Source organism: Heterodontus francisci, chromosome 29 (genome assembly GCF_036365525.1).
Source record: "Heterodontus francisci isolate sHetFra1 chromosome 29, sHetFra1.hap1, whole genome shotgun sequence".
NCBI classification, from domain to species: Eukaryota; Metazoa; Chordata; class Chondrichthyes; order Heterodontiformes; family Heterodontidae; genus Heterodontus; species Heterodontus francisci.
Window position 1 is genome coordinate 30,633,245 of NC_090399.1, and position 26,096 is coordinate 30,659,340.

A 26,096-nucleotide genomic window follows, 5' to 3' on the forward strand; every position below is an offset into this window, starting at 1 on the left:
AGGTCAGGGATCACCCCAGTCCGGCTTGGTCTTCGGGAACACAGCCTCCAACATGTCTACTCCTTCCGCCACCAGGTATTTATGCAGCTGGCGCGGGAGGAGGACTTGGAAGGCCAATTTAATGTGGAGTTCCAGGGGACGGCCTACCGCGTCTTTTGGACCTCGGACGGGGCGCGGTGCCACGTCTGCAAGGGGGTGGGGCATGTTCATAAGAACTGCCCCAACCTCCCGGCCGCCAGCTCCACCTCGGCGGCCCAGAGTGGTTCCACAGCACCTCCTCCCATTCCCTCCACACATCCAACAGACACCGACCGCTCAGTCGGTTCTGGAGGCTGTGGTTGTCACAGCCTCCAGCGGGGAGGGGAGTGCCCGTCCATGTGGAAGGAAGACGCGGAGGCAAAAGAAACATCAAGAGGCGTGTCCCCTGGACACATTGAAACAACCCGAGCCTGAGCTCAGCCCAAAGCCCATTCTCATGGAATCCACCTGTCCCAGGGCTGGGCTCAGGCCCAGGGTGACTAAAAAGGAGGGTGCGGAGGCGGAGGCCTCTGATGACATGGAGGTCTCTGAGCCTCTGTGCCCCAGTGGGAAAAAGAGGAGAAGGCACCCCTCCACAGAGGTAACGAGGGGCCCAGAGGCGCAGGGCCCATCTGTTGGAGGGGAGCTGTCTCCTGTTTCGGGTCCCCAGGTTTCGCCAGCGAGGTGGTGGATTCCCTCGTGCCTCCCACCGAATCTCCCCTTATCCCCACGGCGGAACTCCGGGATTTCCTCGCGGCTTGGAGGGGTTGCCACGATAAAGTTCAGCTGGCCATCGGCCGTTGGTCGAATCTGGCGCTGATCATACAGTCCGTCCGTGCCGCCCTGAAGAAAGCAGGGAAGGGCGCGGGCGTGAAACTGGTTGAGAGGCGCCGTTTTCATGTGCTCCTCAATGGGTTGCTGGGGGAGTGGAAGGCCAGGTGCACTTCCACTCCCTCCTCACAGTGAGCTGTTGGTGACGGGTTTTAAGTACCTTTGACATGAAGATAACCATAGCCAGCCTCAACATCCACGGCAGCAGAGGGGTCTCACCGCAGATTTCACAATCTCTCAGTCCTCAGGGAAGGGAGATACGCGGTGAGCTTTCTGCAGGAAACCCACACCGTTCCGGGAGACGAAGCCACCTGGCTCCTGGAGTGGCAGGGTGGGGTCTACATGAGTCACCTCACCCCTATTTCTAGTGGGGTGGCTATCTTGTTGGCCCCGACTTTTCAGCCGGAGATCTTGGGGATCAAGGAGCTGATGCCGGGCCGCTTGCTCCACCTCGCCGTTCGCCTGGGTAGCATGCCGCTCCACTTTGTGAACGTGTACGCGCCCAGGCCCGGCGCGTTGCAAGCGCGCTTCTTTGAAGAAGTGTCCGCTCTCTTGAGCTCCATCGATAGCGGCGAGTGCATCATCCTCGGGGGGGATTTTAACTGCACCCTCGAGGTGGGGGATCGCTCCGGTCCCCAGCGCGGCCAAGCGTCGGTGGAGAAGTTGAGGGGACTGATCAGCTCCCTTAACTTGGTGGACGTCTGGTGGAATCTCCATCCCGACTCCAGCGCCTTCACGTGGAGGTCTGGAGGAGGAGGGTCGCGAATCGACCGCCTCTACTTTTCGCAGGCGTACGTCTCCCGCGTCTCGGCGGCCTCCATGCGGCTGGTGCCGTGCTCAGACCACCGTCTGGTGTGGGCGGAGTTCACTCCGCTACGCATGCGGGCAGGGTCCGCGTACTGGCACTTCAACAACCGAGGACGAGCGATTTCGGGACTCGTTCTGTCGATTCTGGGCCGACTGGAGAAGGAAGCAGGGGGGCTTCCCCTCCTTGAGGCTATGGTGGGATGTGGGCAAGACTCACATCCGCGTCTTCTGTCAGGAGTACGCGAAGGGGTCGACCAAGAGGCGGGAAGCCGAGATCGGGCGCCTTGAGAGGGAGGTGCTCGACTTGGAGTCCCGCCTCGGTCATGCCGTCGTGGACCCGGCCCTGTGGCAGGCGTACAAAGAGAAGAAGGGCGCGCTGAGGGACCTGCAGCTCATAGGGTCCCGAGGCGCGTACATGAGGTCGCGGATCCAGATCCTGGAAGATTTGGACCGCGCCTCACCCTTCTTCTACTCACTGGAAAAATGGGGGGTCCGTGAGCAGCTCGTCGAGCTGCTGGCCGACGACGGATCCTCCATCACAGATCCGGAGGGAATGGGCCTCCTGGTCCGTACTTATTACAGTGTGTTGTTCTCTCCGGATCCGTCCAGCGAGGATGCGCGCAGAATTTTGTGGGAGGGCCTGCAGCAGGTCAGCCTGGAGGGCGCCGAAGGATTGGAGGCTCCGCTCACGTTGGCAGAGCTGACTGACGCCCTCCACCTGCTCTCAAGGGGCAAATCCCCAGGGCTGGATGGGTTGACCGTGGAGTTCCTCAGGGCGTTCTCGGACGTCCTGGGGGACGATTACGCGCGGGTCCTGGGGGAAAGCCTGGCGACCGGGGAGATGCCCCTCTCGTGGCGCAGGGCGGTCATCGTCCTGCTGCCGAAGAGGGGCGATCTCCGCTTGCTTAAAATCTGGCGTCCGGTCTCCCTTCTCAGCACTGATTATAAGATCTTTGCCCGGGCTATGTCTACCCGCCTGGGCTCTGTGCTGGACCACATGATCCACCCCGACCAGTCCTACACGGTCCCGGGCCGGTCCATCCAGGACAACATCCACCTGGTCCGGGAACTGGTCCATCTTTCCCAGAGGACTGGTCAGTCGGTCGCCTTTCTCTCCCTCGATCAGGAGAAGGCGTTCGACAGGGTGGATCACGAATACCTATTCGGGCCTCTGCGCGCTTTCGGACTCGGGCCGCATTTCGTGGCCCAGGTCCGACTTTTATACGCCGCTGCAGAGTGTCTAGTCAAAGTTAACGGGTCCTTGACGGCGCCCCTTCGCTTTGGGAGAGGAGTGCGTCAGGGATGCCTCATGTCCGGCCAATTGTATACCATCTGCGTGGAGCCCTTCCTGTGCCTGCTTCGCAGAAGGTTGACGGGATTGGCTGTGCGCGAGCCGGCCATGCGGGTCATCCTCTCGGCTTACGCCAACGACGTGCTCCTCGCGGTCACAGATCCCGTTGACTTGCGGAGGATGCGCGACTGCCAGCAGACCTTTACTGCCACGTCCTCCGCGAGGATCAATTGGGAGAAATGTTCCGGACTCCTGGTGGGTCAGTGGCGGGTGGACTCCCTGCCGGAGGATATGAAACCTTTTGCGTGGAGCACCACGCACCTCCTCTATCTGGGAGTCCACCTGAGCCCAGACTGGTTGGCCCTCTGTTCCAGGAAGAAGCGGACAGCCCTCAAACAGTCCTGGTGGGGGATGGAGGTGTAGAGCGATTGGACGTCCATAGTGAAGAGGAGGCGGTTGGGACCAGGAAACTGGAAATTGTCAAAATGATGTAGGGCGTCAGAAGAGTCACGGATGTAGGTGGGAAGAGACTGGACCAGCGGAGAAAAGATAGAGTCTAGATAGGAAGAAATAAGTTCAGTGGGACAGGAGCAGGCTGACACAATGGGTCTGCCGGGACAGTCCCGTTTGTGGATTTTGGGAAGGAGGTAGAAGCGGGATGTCCGGGGTTGTGGGACTATGAGATTGGAAGCTGGAGAGGGAAGATCTCCAGAGGAGATGAGGTCAGTGACAGTCCTTTGGACGGTGGCTTGATGTTCGGTGGTGGGGTCATGGTCCAGAGGGAGGTAGGAAGAAGTGTCCGTGAGTTGGCGTTGAGCTTCTGCAAGGTAGAGGTCGGTACGCCATACGACAACAGCACCACCCTTGTCTACAGGTTTGATGACCATGTCGGGGTTAGACCTGAGAGAACGGAGTGCCTCAAGTTCAGAGGGGGACAGGTTAGAGTGAGTGAGGGGGGCAGAGAAATTGAGATGACCAATGTCTCGCCAACAGTTTTCAATGAAGAGATCAAGAGCGGGTAAGAGGCCAGGGGGAGGGGTCCAGGTAGAGGGAGAATGCTGGAGGCGGGTGAATGGGTCTGCTGGGCGGGGGGAGGACTCCTGGTCAAAGACGTGAGCCCGGAGGCGGAGGCGACGGAAGAAGAGCTCAATGTCATGCCGAGCGTGAAATTCATTGAGGTGGGGGCGTAAGGGGATAAAACTGAGACCTTTGCTGAGTACAGAACGCTCAGCATCAGAGAGGGGGAGGTCAGAGGGTATCGTGAATACATGGCAAGGGGTCAGATCTGAAGGGGTGGGGTCAGAGGGAAGTGAAGGGGAAGAAGGATCTGGAGGGGCATTTGTCCCCATCAGCTGCTGGAGCTTGCGTTCCTTAACACCTGAAAGGAAGAAAAAAAGTTTTTTGTTAATGCGTCGGATGAGACAAAAGATGAAATGAAACTGCGGAATAGAACAGCTTTGAGATAAGGTGAGGCGGTGCTGCTGGAGAGAGAGGTCCAGTGTGTACATATGGCGGCGCATAGCACTGAGTGTGGATCTCAGGATGCACATAGTATTAAATGGCGTTTGTTTATGAGGGATTTAGATGGGGGGTCTGTTTACCGGATGGTATTAAATGGGGGTATGTTCACAGTGAGGATATTAGATGTGAGGGGGGCTGTTCACGAGGAGCGGGTATTAGAATGTGGGGCCTGTTCACAGGACGGTATTAGACGGGGGTCTGTTGACAGGAGATGTAATTAGATGAGGGTCTGTTCACAGGGGAGGTAATTAGATGAGGGTCTGTTCCTGGGGAGGGTATTAGATCGGGGTCTGTTCACGGGGAGGGTATTAGATCAGGGTCTGTTCACGGGGAATGAGGTGTTAGATCGGTTTTTTTAATGGAAGGGTATTAACTGGTGGTCTGTTTACAGGAGGATATTAGATGGGGTCTGTTCACGGGGGGGTGGGGGTGGTGTTAAATGGGGATCGGTTCACGATGGGGGATAATTAGATGGGGTTCTGCACACGGGGGGGTAATTGAGTGTCTGTTCATGGGGTGGTAATAGATGGGTGGTTGCTCATGGGGGGGATATTTGTGGGGGGAATTTTTGCAGCGGAAAATATTTGCAGGAGACAAATTTGTGTGCGGCGACATTTTCAGGGGATGAATTTGCAGGGGGAAGAATTTGTGGCGGGGCAAATACATAGTTGGGGGAAATTTGTGGGGGGCCCAAAAATTCCAGGGAGGGGTTTCCCCAAATATCCCAGTGGGGGCCACCCCCAAAATGCCAAGGATGTGGGTGCCCCAAAAATTACAAGGGGGGGTGGGGAATTACAGGCACCAGAGAGACAAAAAAACAGTGAGCAAGAAAGCCTGAGGGAATAAAGGGAGAGAAATGACAGAGAGAGAAGAAAGAAAAAAGGACAAAAAAAGGAGAAAGAAACACGAGAAAGAAAAAAGAGACAGAGAAAAAGGAGCGAAAAAAAGAGACAGTGCAGGTAAGAGTGAGATTGAGGGTAAAGGTGAGATCGAGGGTAAGAGTGAGAGAGCGAGGGTAAAGGTGAGATCGAGGGTAAGAGTGAGATTGAGGGTAAGGGTGAGATTGAATCCAATTGTTAGAGCATGTATAAGGATTATGGAAAGGTGAAGTGAAAAGATTACGATGATATGTAAAAATCATAGAATGGTTGCAGCTCAGGAGGCCATTCAGCCCATCGTGTCCATGCCAGCTCTCTGCAAGAGCAACTCAGCTTGTTCCGCTCCCCCTCCCTTTCCCCGGAACCCTGCAATTTCTTTTCTCTTCAGATAATTATCCAATTCTCGTTTGAAAGCCATGATTGAATCTTCCTCCCCCACACTCTCAGGCAGTGCATTCCAGATCTGAATCACTTGGTGCGTAAAAAAGATTTTCCTCGTGTCGTCATCGGTTCTTTTGCCAATCATTTTAAATTGGTGTCCTCTGGTTCTTGAGCTTTCTGCCAATGACAACAATTTCTCTTTATCTCTTTTGTCCAGTCCCCTCATGATTGTGTACACTTCTATCAAATATCTTCTCAAACTTCTCTGAGAACAACCCCAGCTTCTCCAGTCTATCCATGTAACTGAAATCCCTCATCCCTGAAACTATTCTCAGAAATTTCTTCTGCAGCCTCTCTAAAGCCTTCACGTCCTTCCCTAAAGTGTGATCCAATGAGAACTGGACACAATACTCCAGTTGTGGCCGAACCAGTGTTTTATAAAGGTTCATCATAACTTCCTTGTTTTTATAATGTCTACCTTTTCAATCACTTTCTCAGTCTGCCCTGCCACCTTCAATGATTTGTGCACCTATACCCCCAGGACTGTTTGTTCCAGCACCCACTATAGAATTGTACCTTTTATTTTATATTGGATAATAATCTGGTCATTATTACATTGCAGTTTGTGGGAGCTTGCTGTGCGCGGAGTACTGTCCCTTTAATAACCATTCGGCTCGCTCCTCCCACCGGAAAGCCTGCTGTGTTCTCTGCCAAAGTGAAAGACAGAAAGTAAAGTCAGAAGCTGTGGTGGTGAAATGGCGTCTGAAAAGCAATTAGAAAAGATAAAAAATGAGGTGACCTGTTCAATTTGTTTGTCTTTTTACGATGATCCGGTGACCCTGGACTGTGGGCACAACTTCTGCCGAGCCTGTATTTTACAGTATTGGGAACCAGAACAAGGGAATGTCACTTGTCCTGAGTGCCGGAGCGAGTTCACCCAAAAGAGTGTCAGGCCCAACTGGGTTCTATCCAACATTGTGGAGAGTGTCAGGAAACTGAGCCCGGCTCAGAAACAGGCTGAGACGGATTTGCACTGTGAGGAGCACGACGAGAAGCTGAAACTCTTCTGCAGCGATGATCAGAGAGCGATCTGTGTGGTGTGTTCCATGTCCCGTGAGCACAAGGACCATGCAGTCAGTCCGATAAAGGAAGCTGCTGAACTTTTTAAGGTATGTCCTTTCTTGGTGCACATGTGTGGTTTGGGTTGTTTCTGATTCTGCATCCCCGCGTCCCTCGAATTGGCTGCTGGTTATAAACGCTGTCCAATCAACATCCTGAAACTTCCCATTGACCAGAAACTGAACTGGAGGAGTCCTATAAATACCAAGGCGACTATTTTAATATCGCCCATTTTACACCGTCGCCCAATGTTAAAATTATCCTCCAGTAATGCAGAGCAAGAGTACTAGGTCTACTGTTTATCCATTGCTAAAAACAATGAGCTTTGAAACATATAACTTATCTTAGTGTTAAACTATATTAAGTAAATGTTACTTAATGGAAATGTGTGGCTTTGAAATTCTGTGGTACTCTCCTGGTCTCCTCCCATACTGTGGATTCTTTTCCATTTCACGCGCTGCATAAATCATAGAATGGTTACAGCACAGAAGGAGACCATTCGGCCTGTCGTGTCTGTGCCGTCTTTTGGCAACTCTTCTCATCCCACTCCCCTGCCTTTTCCCAGAGCCCTGCAAATATTTCTCTTCAGGCAATTATCCAGTTCTCTTTTGGAAGCCTCAGTTGAATCTGCCTCCACTCGGGCAGTGCATTCCAGATCCTGACCACTTGCTGCATAAAAAACTTTTTCCTCTTGTTGTTTCTTTTGCCAGTCATAGAATCATCATAGAATCCTAGCAAATTTAAGGCACAGAAAGAGGCCACTTGGCCCATCGTGTCTGTGCCGGCTGAAAAATAATCCACCTATTCTAATCCCACCTTCCAGCATTTGGTCTGTAGCCCTGCAGATTACAGCACTTGAGGTGGATATCCAGACTCCTTTTGAATGAGTTGAGAGTTTTTGCCTCAGCTACCCTTTCAGACAATGAGTTCCAGATGCCCACCACCCTCTGGGTGAAAAAGTTTTCCCCATCTTCCCTCTAATTTTTCTACTAATCAGTTTAAATCTGTACTCCCTTGTCACTGACCTCTCTGCTAAGGTGAATAGACCCTTCACCTCCACTCTATCCAGGCCCTTAAAATTATGTACATTTCAAATCAGATCTCCCCTCAGCCTTCTCTGTTCCAAGGAGAACAACCCCAGTCTGTCCAATCTTTCCTCATAGCTGCATTTTTCCAGTCCTGGCAACATCCTCGTAAATCTCCTCTGTACCTTCTCTCGTGCAATTACATCCTTTCTGTAATGAGATGACCAGAACTGCACACAGTACTCAAGTTGTGGCCTAACCAATGAGTTATACAGTTCTAGGATAACCTCCCTGCTCTTATATTCTATACTTCAGCTAATAAAGGAAAGGATTCCATTTGCCTTCTAAACCACCTATCGACTTGTCCTGCTACCTTCAGTCCAAGGTCCCTCACTTGCTCTGCACTTCTCTGTATTTTCCCATTAATCGTGTATTCCTTTGCCTTGTTTGACCTCCCCAAATGCGTCACCTCACGCTTCTCCAGGTTGAATTCCATTTGCCACTTTTCTCTCCATCTAACCAGACCATCAATATCTTCCTGCAGCCGACAGCTATCCTCGCTATCTACCACACGGCCAATTTTTGTGTCGTCTGCAAACTTCTTGATCATGCCCCCTACATTTACATCCAAATCGTTAATATATACAACAAAAATCAGGGGACCCAGTACTGAGCCCTGCGGAATGCCACTGGAAACAGCCCACCAGGCGTAAAATCGCCCGTCAACAATTACCCTTTGTTTCCTGCCACTGAGGCAATTTTGTATCCACCTTGCTGCATTTCCCTGGATCTTACGGGATTTTATTTTTTTAACTAGTCTGCCATGTGGGACCTTGTCAAAAGCCTTGCTAAAATCAATGTAGACCACATCAACTGCACTACCCTCATCTATCTTCCTTGTTACTACTTCAAAAAATTTAATCAAGTTGGTCAAAAAAGATTTTCCCTTAACAAATCTATACTGACATTCCTTGATTAACCTGTGCCTTTCCAAGTGACAGTTTACTTTAATCACTTAATTACTCAATTTGGTTTCTCTGGCTCTGGATCCTTTTGCCAATGGGAACCGTTTCTCCCTATCTACTCTATCCAGACCCCTCATGACTTTGAACGGCTCTACCAAATCTTCTCTTCTCCAAGGAGAACAGCCCCAGCGTCTCCAATCTATGCATGTAACTGAAGTTCCTCATCCCTGGAACCATTCTCGTCAATGTTTTATGCACTCTCTCTAATGCCTTAACAACTTTCCTGAGGTGCGGTGCCCAGAACTGGACGTAATACTCCAGTTGAGGCTGAGCTCCAGAGGTGAGGTCAGAGTGACTGCCCTTGACATCAAGGCAGCATTTGACTGTTTATGGCATCAAGGAGCTCTAGCAAAACTGGAGTCAGTGGGAATCAGGGGCAAAACTCTCCGCTGGTTGGAGTCATACCTAGCACAAAGACAGATGGTTGTGGTTGTTGGAGGTCAATCATCTCAGTGCTAGGACATTGCTGCAGGACTTCCTCAGGGTAGTCTCCTAGGCCCAATCATCTTCAGCTGCTTCATCAATGACCATCTCTCCATCATAAGGTCAGAAATGGAGATGTTCGCTGATGATTGCACACTGTTCAGCACCATTCGTAACTCTTCAGATACTGAAGCAGCCCATGTCCGTGTGCAACAAGACCTGGACAAAATCCAGGCTTTGCTGATAGGTGGCAATTAACAATCACGCCACACAAATGCCAGGCAATAACCATCTCAAACAAGAGAGAATCTAACCATTTCTCCTTCATGTTCAATGGCATTACCATTGCTGAATCCCCCACCATCAACATCTTGGAGGTTACCATTGACCAGAAACCGAACTGGAGCAGCCACTTAAATACTGTGGCTACAAGAGCAGGTCAGAGACTGGGAATTCTGCAGTGAGTAACTCACCTCCTGTCTTCCCAAAGCCTGTCCACAATCTACACGGCACAATTCAGGAGTGTGATGGAATCTTCTCCACTTGTCTGGATGGGTGCAGCTCCAACAACACTCAAGAAGATCGACACCATCCAGGATAAAGCCCGCTTGATTGGGACATGATTGACCACCTTCCACATTCACTCCCTTCACCACCGACGCACAGTGGCAGCAGTGTGTACCATCTATAAAATACAGTGCAGCAACGCACCAATGCTCCTTAGACAGCACCTTCCAAACCTGCAACCTCTACCAACTAGAAGGATAAGGGCAGCAAATGCATGGGAACACCACCACCTGCAAGTTCCCCTCCAAGCCGCACGCCATCCTGACTTGGAACTATATCGCCGTTTTTTTCTCTGTCACTCATCACCACCTTCTCAAGGGCAATTAGGGACGGGCAATAAATGCTGGCCCAGCCAGCGATGCCCACATCCCACAAATGAATTAAAAAAAATAACCAGTGTTTTATACAGGTTTATCATAACTGCCTTGCTTTTGTACTATATGCCCCTATGTATAAAGCGCAGGATCTCATGTGCTTTGTTAACTGCTTTCCCATATAATCCCAGGTCCTTCTGCTCTTGCAGCCCTTTAGAATTGTACCCTTTAATTTATATTACCTCTCCTCATGCATCCTACTAAAATAAATCACTCCACACTTTTCTGCATTAAATTTCATTTCCCACGTGTCCGCCCATTCCACCAGCCTGTCGATGTCCTCTTGAAGTTTACCACTATCCTCCTCACAGTTCACAGTACTTCCAAAATAATAAAAGCAAAATACTGCAGATGCTGGAAATCTGAAATAAAAATAAGAAATGCTGGAAATACTCATCAGGTCTGGCAGCATCTGTGGAAAGAGAAGCAGAGTTAACGTTTCAGGTCAGTGACCCTTCATCAGAACTGGCAAATGTTAGAAATGTAATAGGTTTTAAGCAAATAAAGCAGGAGTGGGGCAAGAGATAACAAAGGGCAAGATGTTGATAGGACAGAGGGTCACAGAGAATAACTGAGTAGAAGGTCATGGAGCAAAGGCAAACGGTATGTTAATGGGGTGCTGAAAGACAAAGTGTTAGTGCAGAGAGGGTGTTAATTGACAGAAAATGAATGAAAAATGAACAGCCCTGGCCCAAAGCATAAACATGAAAAAAAAATTGGGTAGGCACATGGTAAAGAAATGAATGATGAAACAAACTCCGACTTATTCCACGTGGATTCCAACTGCAGTTTCACCCATCATGTTTTGAATCCACCCAGGATTACAGGTATCTCCGAGAAATTCAACATTCCTCGGACAGCTGTTCTACTCCGCAGTTTCATTTCATCCTTCATCTCATCTGACGCATTCACAAAAAACTTTTTTTCTTCCTTTCAGGTGTTAAGGATCGCAAGCTCCAGCAGCTGTTGGGGACGAATGCCCCTCCAGATCCTTCTTCCCCTTCACTTCCCTCTGACCCCAACCTTTCTGATCTGACCCGTTGCCATGTATTCACTATACTCTCTGACCTTCCCCTCTCTGACGCTGAACGTTCTGTACTCAGCAAAGGACTCAGTTTTATCCCCTTACACCCCACCTCAATGAATTTCGCGCTCGGCATGATGTTGAGCTCTTCTTCCATCGCCTTCACCTCCGGGCTCACTTCTTTGAAAAGCAGACCCATTCACCCGCCTCCAGCATTCACCCTCCACCTGGACCCCTCCCTCTGGCCTCTTAACCGATCTTGATCTTTTCATTGAAAACTGTCGGCGAGACATCGGCTGTCTCAATTTCTCTGCCCCGCTCACTCACTCTAACCTGTCTCTCTCTGAACCTGTCGCACTCCGTTCTCTCAGGTCCAACCCCGACTTTGTCATCAAACCTGCAGACAAGGGTGGTGCTTTTGTTGTCTGGCGTACCAACCTCTACCTTGCAGAGGCTCAGTGCCAACTGTCAGACTGTTCTTACTTCCCCCGGACCATGACCCCACCACCGAACATCAAGCTACTGTCCACAGGACTGTCACTGACCTCATCTCCTCTGGAGATCGTCCCTCTACAGCTTCCAACCTCATAGTCCCGCAACCCCGGACAGCCCGCTTCTACCTCCTTCCCAAAATCCACAAACAGGACTGTCCTGGCAGACCCATTGTTTCAGCCTGTTCCTGCCCCACTGAACTTATTTCTTCCTATCTTGACTCTATCTTTTCTCCGCTGGTCCAGTCTCTTCCCACCTACATCCGTGACTCTTCTGACGCCCTACGTCATTTTGCCAATTTCCAGTTTCCTGGCCCCAACCGCCTCCTCTTCACTGTGGACGTCCAATCTCTCTACACCTCCATCCCCCACCAGGACTGTTTGAGGGCTCTCTCCTTTTTCCTTGAGCAGAGGCCCAACCAGTCCCCGTCCACCACCAACCTCCTCTGCCTGGCTGAACTTGTTCTCACACTGAACAACTTCTCCTTCAACTGTATACACTTCCTTCAAGTAAAAGGTGTTGCTATGGGTACCTGCATGGGTCCTAGTTATAAAAGCAAAATACTGCAGATGCTGGAAATCTGAAATAAAAACAAGAAATGCTGGAAATACTCAGCAGGTCTGGCAGCATCTGTGGAGAGAGAAGCAGAGTTAACGTTTCAGGTCAGTGACCTTTCTCCGGAATGGGTCCTAGTTATGCCTGTCTATTTGTGTGATATGTCGAACACTCCTTGTTCCAGCCTGACTCAGGCCCCCTCTCCCAACTCTCTTTCCAGTACATTGATGATTGTATCGGTGCCGTTTCCTGCCCCCGCCCCGAACAGGAAAACTTTATCAACTTTGCTTCCGGTTTCCACCCTTCTCACACTTTTACATGGTCCATCTCTGACACATTCCTTCACTTCCTCGACTTCTCTGTCTCCATCTCTGGGGATAGGCTTCTATTAATATTCATTATAGGCCCACTGACTCCCACAGCTACCTCGACTACACTTTTTCACACCCTGCCTCCTCGAAGGACTCCATTCCATTCTCCCAGTTTCTCCGTCTCAGACGCATCTGCTCTGATGATGCTACCTTCCATGACGGTGCTTCTGATATGTCTTCCTCTTTCCTCAACCGAAGATTCCCCCCACTGTGATTGACAGGGCCATCGACCATGTCCAGCCCATTTCCAGCACCTCTACCCTCACCCCTTCCCCTCCCTCCCAGAACCACGACAGGGTTCCCCTTGTCCTCACTTTCCACCCCACCAGCCTCCACATCCAAAGGATCATCCTCCGCAATTTCTGCCATGTCCAGTGTGATGCCACTACCAAACACATCTTCCCCTCCCATCCCCAGTCAGCATTCCGAAGGGATCATTCCCTCCGCGACACCCTGGTCCACTCCTCCATTACCCCAACACATTGTTCTCTTCTCACGGCACCTTCCCATGCAATCGCAGGAGGTGCAACACCCACGCTTTAACCTCCTCTCTTCTCACTATCCAAGGCCCCAAACACTCCTTTCAGGTGAAGCAACGATTTACTTGTACTTCTTTCAATTTAATATACTGTATTCGCTGCTCACAATGTGGTCTCCTCGACATTGGGGAGACCAAATGCAGATTGGGTAACCGCTTTGCAGAACACCTCCGCTGAGTCCGAAAACATGACCCCGAGCTTCTGGTTGCTTGCCATTTCAACACTCCCCCCTGCTCTCATGCTCACATTTCTGTCCTGGGCTTGCTGCAGTGTTCCAGTGAACATCAGCGCAAGTTGGATCAACAGCATCTCATTTACCAATTAGGCACACTACAGCCTGCCGGACTGAACATTCAGTTCAATCATTTCACAGAGCATGAAGGGCTCCCCTTTTTTATTTTTAGTTATTTTTCTTTTTTATTATTTATTATTTTTCATTTGTTTATTTTATTTTAGTTTGTTTCATCATTCATTTTTTTTACCATGTGCCTACCCACTCTATTTTTTCATGTTTGTGCTTTGGGCCAGGGTGTCAATTAACACCCTCTCCGCATTAACGCTTTGTCAATACGCCATTAACATACCGTTTGCCTTTGCTCCATGACCTTCTGCTCAGTTATTCTCTGTGACCTTGTCCTATCAGCACCTTGCCCCACCCCCACTTTATTTGCTTAAAACCTATACATTTCTAACATTTTCCTGTTCTGATGAAGGGTCACTGACCTGAAACGGTAAGTCTGCTTCTCTCTCCACAGATGCTGCCAGACCTGCTGAGTATTTCCAGCATTTCTTGTTTTTATTATTATCACAGCACTTCCAAGTTATGTGTACTCTGCAGAATTTGGAATTGTTGCCTGTACACCCAAATGTGTGTATAATACCTTCCTCCAGTTTGAAAAACCATTCATATCTAGTCTCTGTTTCCTGTCACTCAGCCAATTTCGTATCCATGCTGCTACTGTCCCATTTATTCCATGGGCACTAACTTTTCTGACAAGCCTGTTATGTGGCACTTTATCAAGTGTCTTTTGGAAGTCCATGTACACCACATCAACCACATTACCCTCATCGAAAAACTCAAGCAAGTTAGTTAAACCTGATTTGCCTATAACAAATGCATGCTGGCTTTCCTTCACTAATCCAAATTTGTCCAAATGACTATTAATTTTATTCTGAACTATCATTTATGTAAGTTTTCCCATCACTGAGGTTAAACTGACTGGCCTGTAGTTGCTGGGCTTCTCCTTACACCCTTTTTTGAACAGGGGCGCAACATTTGCAATTCTCCAGTCCTCTGGTACCACCTCTGTATCGAAGGAGGATTGGAAGATAATGGCCAGTGCCACTGCAATTTCCACCCTTGCTTCCCTAAGTATCCTTGGATGCATCTCATCCTGTCCTGGTGAGTTATCAACTTTTAAGTGCAGGCAGTCGATCTAATGCCTCCTGTTTATCAATTTTAAGCCCATCTAGTGTCTCTACGACCTCCTTCTTCACCATGACTTGGGCAGTATTTTCTTCCTTGGTAAAGATAGATAGCACATTACTCATTTAGTACCTCAGCCATGCCCCTTGCCTCCATGTATAATATAAATCCCCTTTTAGGTCCCTAATTGGCCCCAGTCCTTCTTTCACAACCCTCTTACAATTTATATGTTAGCTATGAATCTCTTCTCACACACTCTCTTTTCTTCTCTTATTTGTTTTTTCACTTCCCCTCTGAACCTTCTATGTTCAGCCTGGTTCTCAACTGTGTTATCCAACTGACATCTGTCATCTGCACCGTTTTTCTGCTTCATCTTCATCTCTATCTCTTTCATTATCCAGGGAGTTCTGGATTTGATTGCCCTCCCTTTCTGCCTCATGGGAATGTACCTTGATTCTACCTGAACTATCTCCTCTGTAAAGGCAGCCCATTGTTCAGTGACCGTTTTGCTTGCTGATCTTTGATTCCAATTTATTTGGGCCAGATCCCCTCTCACTCCCTTGAAGTTGGCCCTCCCTTAATTAATTATCTTTACTTAGAAGTGCTCCTTCTTTTTCTAAACCTTATGATACTATGGTCACTGTCCCCTCAATGTTCCCCTACTGACACTTGATCCACCTCATTCCCCAGAACCAGATCCAGCAATGCGTCCTTCCTCATTGGACTGGAAACATACTGATGGAGAAAATTTTCCTGAACGCACTATAAACTCTTGCCCCTCTCTGCTCTTTACATTATGACTATCCCAGTCTATATTAGGATAATTAAAGTCCCCCATATATCTACTCTATAATTCCTGCGCGTCTCAGTAATTACCTTGCAAAGTTGTTCCTATATATCTTTCCCAGCCTATAGTACACACCCAGAGTGCATTGGTAGCTCTATTGTTTTTTTTAGCTCTAACTGAATAGATTCTGCCCTTGACCTCTCTAGTACATCCTGTCCCTCCAGCACTGTAATCTTCTCAATCAATACAACCACCCCTCCTCCTTTCCGACCTCCCCTATCTTTCCTAAACACCTCAGCTGGAAATTTACGCCACCACAAAGGAGTGGGTTAGTGGTGGGAAGGGTCGGAAGACTGAGCGGGAGGTAAGGGGTGCCACTCCTGCCACCTTCCCGCCCCCTGCTGCAATTTTACCAGGGATGGCAGCAGCAAGAAACAGCCCACCTGCCCCAGGCCAATCAAGGCCCTGAAATGGACAATTAATTGCCACTTAAGGGCCTCCTCCCACCGCCGCTGGTATTTTAGGCCCCACAGAAGGCTGCCAAGTAAAACCTGGTGGCCTCCTTGTGGGCTTGGGGGAGGGGGGCCCTCCTGGTCAGGCACCCTGTGCCCTACGGAGCGTTTTCCCCTCCACCCACGCCCAAAACCCAACTGCCCCCACTGAAATAAAGTCCCCCCCACCCCAACCAACTACCCATGCCTCTCCAGGGCCCGGCCGATTGTCCCCGGCAAGGCCCCAAAACATACCTCTCTTCTGGGGCCGACATCCACGATCCCTGTGGACTGCTGATTGGCCGGCAGCTCTTAGACGCGGAACCTCCTGCCTCAAAGAGGTGGAAGTCCCACCCAAGTCCAATTAAGGGCCTGGGGAGTGTAAAAACCTGGCATTGCTCCCCAGGCCCAGCAAAGGTGGGTCGCCTCTGATTTTTTGTCTGGTGGTCGGGCTCTTTTTTGAGCCATGTCTCCACTATTGCCATGACATCATATTTCCTGCTGGCTATCTGTGCCTGCAGCTCACCAAGCTAACTTACCACACTCCGCGTATCACATACATGCACAGTAAATCTAATTTAGACCTTACTACATTCCCTCTTTAAAATGCCACGAGAAAGTGCAGAAAATAATCAAAAAGGCTAATGGAATGCTAGCCTTTATATCTAGAGGATTGGAGTATAAAGACAGAGATTATGCTGCAGCTGTACTAAACCCTGGTTAGACCCCACTTGGGGTACTGTGAGCAGTTGTGGGCACCACACCTTCGGAAGGATATATTGGCCTTGGAGGGAGTGCAACGTAGGTTTACAAGAATGATACCTGGACTACAGGGGTTAAGTTACGAGGAGAGATTTCACAAATTAGGCCTGTTTTCGCCAGAATTTAGAAGGTTAAGGGGTGATCTGATTGAAGTCTTCAAGATATTAACAGGAAAAGACAGGCTAGATAGAGATAACTATTTCCACTGGTTAGAGATTCTAAATCTAGGGGGCATAGTCTAAAAATTAGGACCAGACTGTTCATGAGAGATGTTAGGAAGCACTTCTTCATGCAAAGGGTGGTAGAGGTTTGGAACTCACTCCCACAAGCAGCAGTTGAAGCTAGAACTGTTGTTCAGTTTAAATCTGAGATAGATAGATAGATTTTTGTTAAGCAAAGATATTAAGGGATATGGGCCAAAGGCAGGAGTTAGGCCGCGGATCAGTCATGATCTCATTCAATGGCAGGACAGGCTCGAGGGGCTGAATGGCCTACTCCTGTTCCTATCTTCCTATGTTCCTCCTACACTGACCCCACCTAATGCCTTACTATTTCCTACTCTAGAGCTATCGGTCCCTCCCAATTCTCTGTGCACCTTGGTTTTCCTCTCTGATATTACCTTCTGGTTCCCACAAGTTGTTGTTACTGCTTTCGCTTTATGGAATATCCTGAAACATTCTGATGCACTGGATGATGGTTCTGTCTAATTGTGTTCAGGAGGAGCTGCTAAAGGCACTGGATTTCCTTCAGAAACAAATTCAAGACATTTCCAAAAGTCAGAGTGAAGAAGAAGGACATCTAATAGAATTGAAGGTGAGATGTGTCCCTGTCTTCCAAGGGCCTATTATCATAGAATCTGAACAGAAACTGAACTGGAGTAGCCATATAAATACTGTGGCTACAAGAGCAGGTCACAGGCTAGGAATCCTGCAGCGAGTATCTCACCACCTGACTCCCCAAAGCCTGTCCAACCATCTGCAAGGCACAAGTTAGGTGTGTGATGGAATACTCTCCACTTGCCTGGATGGGTGCAGCTCCAACAACACTCAAGAAGCTCGACCCCATCCAGGACAAAGCAGCCAACTTGACTGGCACCCCATCTACAAACATTCACTCCCTCCACCACTGATGTACAGTGGCAGCAGTGTGTACCATCGAAAAGATGCACTGCAGCAACGCACCAAGGCTCCTTAGACAGCAACTTCCAAACCTGCGACCCCTACCACCTAGAAGGACAAGGGCAGCAGATGCGTGGGAACACCACCACCTGCAAGTTCCCCTCCAAGCCACACACCATCCTGACTTGGAACTGTATCGCCGTTCCCTCACTGTTGCTGGGTCAAAATCCTGGAACTCCCTTCCTAATAGCACCTACCCCAAATGGACTGCAGCAGTTCAAGAAGGCAGCTCACCTCCACCTTCTCGTGGGCAATAAATGCTGGCCTGGCCAGCGATGCCCACATCCCATGACCCAAATAAAAAAAAATCATAGAATAATCGAGTGATATAGTACAGAAAGAATCCATTGGGCCCATTGTGTCTGCTCTGGCTTTTCGAATGAGCTATTTAATTGCAAATAACAAAATTTACAGCAAACGAACGGGCCCTTTGGTCCAGTTATGTTTTGCTGAGCATCTGCCCACCATATTTCATCTAACCGTATCAGAATTAATATCAATTCTTTTCTCCTTCATATACTTATCCAGCTTCCCCTTAAAGTTATCTGTGCTATTAGCCTTAACCACTCCATATGGTAGCAAGTTCTAGAATCCAGCCACTCTCTGGCTTTCGCCTGAATTCTTTATTGGATTTATTAGTGACTACCTGAAGTAGTTTCACTCCCTTGATCTTTCCCATAGTCTGGAATTCATTTTCTTTTCAAGTACATATCCAATTCCCAATATCAACATGGGAAACCGACGCAGAGTATCACTGCCTCAAGTGTGTAATTCCTGACTTGGAATCCAAAACTGGGGGAATGTTTCTGCCAGAGATTTATGTTTGAGCTTGTTCTGGATTTGAACAAACTTTCCAATTCTTCAGAATTCTGAATGCTTCCCTGCCACTGGAAAATGAAAGAAAAAGAAACAATAGCTAAACAGGGTCATTATAATCAGCCCGATGTTCCATATCACTGTTGCTTCCCTTTCTCATTTAATCTATCTTTATACAATAAAATGATATTATGTAACTGGTAACATGTTGGACAATGTATTGCTTATTAAATAAAAAAAAGCAGAAATTTATAAATTTCTCTCCCATCCAGTGGGTGACACAAAGTAATGCTCATTTCTTTGGGTTTCATTTAGTCTCTTTAAAATCAAACTTTGTGACAGGGTTCTCATTTCCATTTATAATAAATCCATACAGTCAGAACTGGTTTGATCACTTATCAGTCGGGTACATCTATCTGAGCTGATATTTCTGACTGAACTTGCCAGGTGAGAAACCCACAGGATCGGGTGGAACACTGGGCTCAATTTCACCAGCCCTCTGGGAGGCCAGTTGAGCCACTTAAGTGGTCAATTAAGGGCCACTTCCCACCTCCATGGACAATTTTCCTCCATCAGGAGGGATCATCATCACCTTCCAGCAGACTTTGGGGGCCCTTCCTTTAGGGACATTCCATGACCCACGGACGATCCTCCTGGGGGCAATGGCCACCCCCGTGCCTGCCCTGATTGACCACTGCCCCCTTCCCTTCGTTGGAGCCTGCCTGGGAAATGTGTTGCTATGGCTCAAGTACTCACTGGCTGAACTCCCTAAGCTATTAGCGAACTCTTAACTTGCACTGTTGTAACCAATATAATTATATCATCATCTCCTATTCGCCCCTGTGTAGCATTCAGGTGCAGGTGGGAGATGATTTACAACAACATTTTGTTTTTTTTTCAGCTAGTTCTTTCAATGTTAATACATATTTAAATCATGCTGTGCAGATGATCAAATATATCATTAGGTCGTTTCTGCAAAGTTTCTGTGTTTAAGAATGTTCGGTTTACTTCATCAGAACCAAGGGGACAAACTGCGGCAGAAGATTTTGTCTGAATTTGGTAAATTACACCAGTTTCTAAACGAAGAGGAACAAGCCCTGCAAAAGAAAGTGGAAGAAAAGGAAAGGGTGTTGATGCAGCAGATAGAAGCAAACATCAAGGCCATTTCGGAACAGAGTGACTCCATTAACCAAATCATCACAGATATACAGAAGAGACTGAGACTCCAGGAGATGGAGTTCCTACAGGTATAATAGCTTACCATATAAATAAATCGTGAATAAGAAATTAAAAACAGGTGCTAATTCCAATTGATATATCTAATCAAAACAGTGAATTTAGGTGTCCTAACTAGTAAAGTCATTTTGGTACAGGATGGAGGACTGATTAAGAAAATGAATGTGCATTGCTGTAAAAATTCCATCTCGCAGATATCTTAGAGGCATTTAGAATTTCCTGGAAATTTACACCATTGTATCGGCACATCTACAGCATTGTGCTTGTTCCACACAATACAAGACCCAGGAAATTATGATAACGATTCATGCATTTATATACACCACCAGACCATAATTTCCAGGGACTTTTGCACCAATCTGCCAACACATCTGAAAAATTGAAAGCTTTGATTATCATAGCTCCACAGACCCCCAGTTAATTGTGACCTGAAATTTCCTGGATTTCTCTTTGCATCCACAGATTGTAAAATAATGTTGTAGGTGAATGCATTTGAATATATGAGGTCAAACTAATTAATTATAGGTAAGTAAAATCTCTGTGGGTAGAAATCCATCCGAGACACCAGCCCGAGATAGCTGGTTCAATTCCAGACAGCCATATTATTGAGCACAATTGAACTGAATATTGAGTGGGGCATATAACGGGTGATCCAGGTGAATCTGCCCTTTTTTGTCCCACTATCCAGGATGAGTTTCTACTCCTTGCTCTTTTATAATATTTTTAATTCAGTTCTGAAACCCATCAAAATAATTCTGGCGTAAATGTCAGTTCCTTCTAAAAGGAAGTTACGATGACCTTCATAAAATACTGAAACAAAAACAAGAAATGCTGGATTCACTCAGCAGGTCTGGCAGCATCTGTGGAAAGAGAAGCAGAGTTAACGTTTCGGGTCAGTGACCCTTCTTCGGAACTTCTTGGGGTTCCGAAGAAGGGTCACTGACCCAAAACGTTAACTCTGCTTCTCTTTCCACAGATGCTGCCAGACCTGCTGAGTGAATCCAGCATTTCTTGTTTTTGTTTCAGATTTCCAGCATCCGCAGTATTTTGCTTTTATTTATAAAATACTGGTTCGGTCACAACCAGAGTATTCAGTTCTGGGCACCACACTGTAGGAAAGTTGTGAAGGCCTTAGAGAGGATACAGAAAAGATTTATTGGAATAGTTTCAGTGATGTGGGACTTCAGTTACATGGATAGATTGGAGATGCTGGGTTTGTTCTACTTAGAGAAAGTTGATAGATTTAATAGAGGTGTTCAAAATCATGAGTGGTCTAGACTGTTTAGATGGAGAGAAACTGTTCCCATTGGCAGAAGGGTTGAAATCCAGAGGACACTGATTTAAGACGATTGGGAAAAGAACCAAGGGCGACATGAGGAAAAATATTTTTACGCAGTGAGTCTTTAGGATCTGGAAAGCACTGCCTGAGAGTGTGGTGGAGGCAGATTCAATCACGGCTTTTAAAAGGAAATTAGATGAGAACTTGAAGGGGAAAAATGCAGGGTGGGGAATGGGACAAGCTGAATTACTCTATCTGAGAGCTGGCACAGACCCGATGGCCACAATGGCCTCCTTCGATGCTGTAACCATTCTATGGTTCTAATTTCTGGTGATTGTGTAAAATGGATATCGGGTCAGCCACTATTTTGTAAAAATTTTGTAAAAATAATCACTACTTAAAATTTGTCTCCAACTCCCTGTAATATTTACTATTTTCTTTTTCCAGGACATCAAGTTGATTATTGACAGGTATGTGACATTTTTATATCTACTAAGTAAATGCCTGGTGCATATCATCCTGTGAATATTCATGGAATCATAGAATCATACAGTACAGAAGGAGGCTATTGGCCCATCATTCCTGTGCTGGCCCTTTGAATGAGCAATCCATTTAGTTCCACTCCCCTGCCCTTTCCCCATGGCAATTCAAATTTTACTCTTCAAGTATTTGTCCAATTCCCTTTTGATAGTTATTACTTTCAGGCAGTGCATTCCAGACCATAACAGTTCACTGTGTAAAGAAAACATTCTCCTCATCTTGCCTCTTGTTCTTTTGCCAGTTGTGTTAAATTTATATCATTATTAATGTCACTGCACAATGTACAAGAGTGGAGTCTGAACACACTCATCAATTACTGTGTTTAGTTCTGGTAATCACAGCTGAAAGGAATACACAACTGCCAGAGAAAGTGCAGCTGAGAGCAACAGGACAAAAATAGGGAAGGTCAGGTGCCTTATATTTTGAAGAAGTCAGTTAAAGGGTAATTCTGATCAAGGTACACAAAATACTGAATGATAGTAGATAAGGTAACCAAAACATTCATTGAAATAAAACAAAGGAAGCAGTACCAAATAATATACATTTATATCAGCGAAAATAAGCTTAATCCAGTTAATAAGAGGACATAATAATAAAAGCAAAATACTGCGATGCTGGAAAACTGAAACAAAAACAAGAAATGCTGGAATCACTCAGCAGGTCTGGCAGCATCTGTGGAAAGAGAAGCAGAGTTAACGTTTCGGGTCAGTGACCCTTCTTCGGAACTGACAAATATTAGAAAAGTCACAGATTATTAACAAGTGAGGTGGGGGTGGGGCAAGAGATAACAAAGGAGACGGTGCAGATTGGACCAGGCCACACAGCTGACCAAAAGGTCACGGAGCAAAGGCAAACAATATGTTAATGGTGTGTTGAAAGACAAAGCATTACTACAGATTAGGTGTGAATATACTGAATATTGAACATCAGCAAGTGCAAACCTGAAGAAAAACAACCTGAAAAAAACAGTGGGTAAGCAAACTGAACAAACTAAGATGAAATGAAATAAATGCAAAAAAAGATTGTAAAAAATGTAAAAAGGAATGCAAAAAAAAGAAGAAAAAATAACTAAAATGACTGAAAAAGAAAGTAAAGTGGGGGGCTGTCATGCTCTGAAATTATTGAACTCAATGTTCAGTCCGGCAGGCTGGAGTGTGCCTAATCGGTAGATGAGATGCTGTTCACTGGAACACTGCAGCAATCCCAGGACAGAGATGTGAGCATGAGAGCAGGGGGGAATGTTGAAATGGCAAGCAAGCGGAAGCTCAGGGTCCTGCTTGCGGACTGAGCAGAGATGTTCCGCAAAGCGGTCACCCAGTCTGCGCTGGGTCTCCTCAATGTAGAGGAGACCACACTGTGAGCAGCGAATACAGTATACTACATTGAAAGAAGTACAAGTAAATCGCTGCTTCACCTGAAAGGAGTGTTTGGGCCCTGGGATAGTGAGGAGAGAGGAGGTAAATGGGCAGGTATTACACCTCCTGCGATTGCAGGGGAAGGTGCCCTGAGACAGGGACGAGGTGGTGGGGGTAATGGAGGAATGGACGAGGGTGTCGTGGAGGGAACGATCCCTTCGGAATGCTGACAGGGGAAGGGAGGGGAAGATGCGACTGGTAGTGGCATCACGCTGGAGGTGGCGAAAATGGCGGAGGATGATCCTTTGGATATGGAGGCTGGTGGGATGAAAAGTGAGGACAAGGGGAACCCTGTCACGGTTCTGGGAGGGAGGGGAAGGGGTGAGGGTAGAGGTGCGGGGAATGGGTCGGACACGGTTGAGGGCCCTGTCAACCACAGTGGGGGGAAATTCTCAGTTGAGGAAAAAGGAGGTCATATCAGAAGCACCGTCATGGAAGGTAGCATCATCAGAGCAGATGCGTCGGAGACGGAGAAACTGGGAGAATGGAATGGAGTCCTTACAGGAGGTAGGGCGTGAAGAAGTGTAGTCGAGGTAGCTGTGGGAGTCAGTGGGCTTATAATGGATATTGGTAGACAACCTATCCCCACAGATGGAGACAGAGAAGTCGAGGAAGGGAAGGGAAGTGTCAGAGATGGACCATGTAAAGGTGAGAGAAGGGTGGAAATTGGAAGCAAAGTTGATAAAGTTTTCTAGTTCTGGGCGGGAGCAGGAAACGGCACCGATACAGTCATCAATGTACCGGAAAAAGAGTTGGGGGAGGGGTCCTGAGTGTGTAATAAGAGGACATTCCTGTCTCAAATAGTAATAACTGTTTGGAATAATCTGGTGATGAAATAGTGGGAACAAAATGATCAGGTGCATTGACAAGGCTGTTGAATAAACTGCAATAGGAGTGTTTGAGCAATGGAGTGAAATGTTTGGTCTAATGATCATTTCTCGCCCTTAGATTTTTTTGCTGATGTAAAATATTTTCACTATTGCCAATTATTTCAGATTTATTCCAGTATATTTTGTCTGACACAATATTTTAATAAAGCCAATTATCTCATCATTTTCATGGACTCATTGAATCCTGCAGCTGTTTGGGACTTCTTAACTGTGTCAGCTCTTTGAAAGAGCTATCCCCTTCGTCCCACTCCCCAGCCCTTTCCTCGCTGCTCTGTCAATTTTCCTTGTCCAATGTCTAACAAGTTATGTTTTGAAAGTCACTGCTGAATCTGCTTCCACCACCCTTTTCAGGCATTGCATTCCTAATCAACACAACTGACTGCTGAAGGGCTGACTTTGCAAATTCAGATGAACAGAGATGACCCTCGCCTACCGATTGCACACATCAGAATATTATGCTCACACCAACCGTGATTTCCAGTGTTTAATTTGAATGGATGAAAGTTGTGAGCAACACACGCATGTGCAATTAATGGCTGATGTAAATTCAGAACAATGACCCTTAAATGGAAATCTGGTAGCAATGTTTTCCAAACAGAACTAATGCTAACTGAATTATTTAGGATGAGGTCATTCTGCCCTCCAGCTCCCTAAGCATCATGGGGTGTGAAATCAGACATGGGTGGGGACGCAGAATAGTTGGGATTGCATTGGTCACCTGTAATATACAATTTTATCCCCCATTTCCAGTAAGATCCTTGGATGTATTTCTTTAGGTTCTGGTATTCTGTCCTACTTTAGTTTAACTAACTTCTTTGATATCTTTTTATTTGTTCCAATATCTCTCATCTCATTTTCAACATGTTCAAGATTAATCTCACCCCTAAAACCTTCTCTTCTGTAAACAATGAAATGAAGCATTGTGAAGTATTCCCACCAAGTCTGTTTATCCTGTATTAAATATTTATTATCTATCCTCTCCTCCCATAGGCCCTACCTCACATTTAACATTCTCTTTTTCCTAATACATTTGTACAATACCCTGCTATTCTAAATAAATTTCAGATTCTCTCCTCAAACTCCTTTCTTGATTTTCTCATCCCTTTCAGTTGTGACTCAGTTGGTAAGAGGGTAATACATGTGATGTAGTCTATTTGGATTTCAGCAAAGCTTTTGTAAAGGTCCCACATGGCAGACTGGCCCTGAAAATAAAAGCCCATGAGGTCCAAGGCAAAGTGGCAAGTTAGATCCAAAACTGGCTCAGAGGCAGGAAGCAAAGGCTAATGGTCAACGTGTGTTTTTGTGCCTGGAAGGCTGTTACCAGTTGGTTTCCGCAGTCCTCAGTATTAGGTCCCTTGCATTTTGTGGTATATATAAATAAATTTGGACTTGAATGTTGGGGGAATGGTTCAGAAGTTTGCAGATGATACAAAAATTGGAGGTGTGGTTGTTAATGAAGAATAAAGCTGTAGGCTGCAGGAAGATATCAATGGACTCGTCAGGTGGGCGACCCAGTGGGAAATGGAGTTCAATTTGGAGAAGTGTGAGCTAATGCATTTGGGGAAGGTCGACATGGCAAGGGAATACACGATAAATGGTGGGATACTGAGAAGTGTAGAGGAATCTTGGAGTGCATGTCCACAGATCCCTGAAGGTGGCTGGACAGGTAGATAAGATGGTCAAAAAGTCATAGCAGGTTCTTGCCTTTACTCGTGAGATGTAGAATGTAAGAACAGGGAGGTTATGCTGGCGTTGTCTAAAACACTGGTTAGGCCACAGCTGGAGTACTGCGTGCTGTTCTGGTCACCGCACTATAGGAAAGATGTGATTGCACTAGACAGGGTACAGAGGAGATTTAGGAGGATGTTGCCTGCACTGGTGAATTTTAGATATGAGGAAAGATTGGATGGGTGAGGATTGTTTTCTTTGGAACAGAGGAAGGAGATTTAATTGAGGTGTATAAAATTATGAGGGGTCTAGATAAAGTGGATAGGAAGGCCCTATTCCCCTTGGTTGAGGAGTTCATAACCAGGGG

The 26,096-nt window shown here is 47.1% G+C and overlaps 1 protein-coding gene across 1 annotated transcript in view; it reads left to right on the forward strand.

Annotated features, from left to right (window-relative positions):
* The first annotated feature begins 6,450 nt into the window (after positions 1-6,450).
* Positions 6,451-26,096, forward strand: part of LOC137346230 (E3 ubiquitin-protein ligase TRIM39-like) — a 33,497-nt gene continuing 13,851 nt past the window's right edge. Inside the window, exons 1-4 of the mRNA XM_068009663.1 lie at positions 6,451-6,896; positions 17,425-17,520; positions 19,718-19,948; positions 21,664-21,686. Of these exons, the coding sequence (XP_067865764.1) occupies positions 6,483-6,896; positions 17,425-17,520; positions 19,718-19,948; positions 21,664-21,686 (764 nt within the window). The 5' untranslated portion in view covers positions 6,451-6,482. The remainder of the gene's footprint in view (positions 6,897-17,424; positions 17,521-19,717; positions 19,949-21,663; positions 21,687-26,096) is intronic.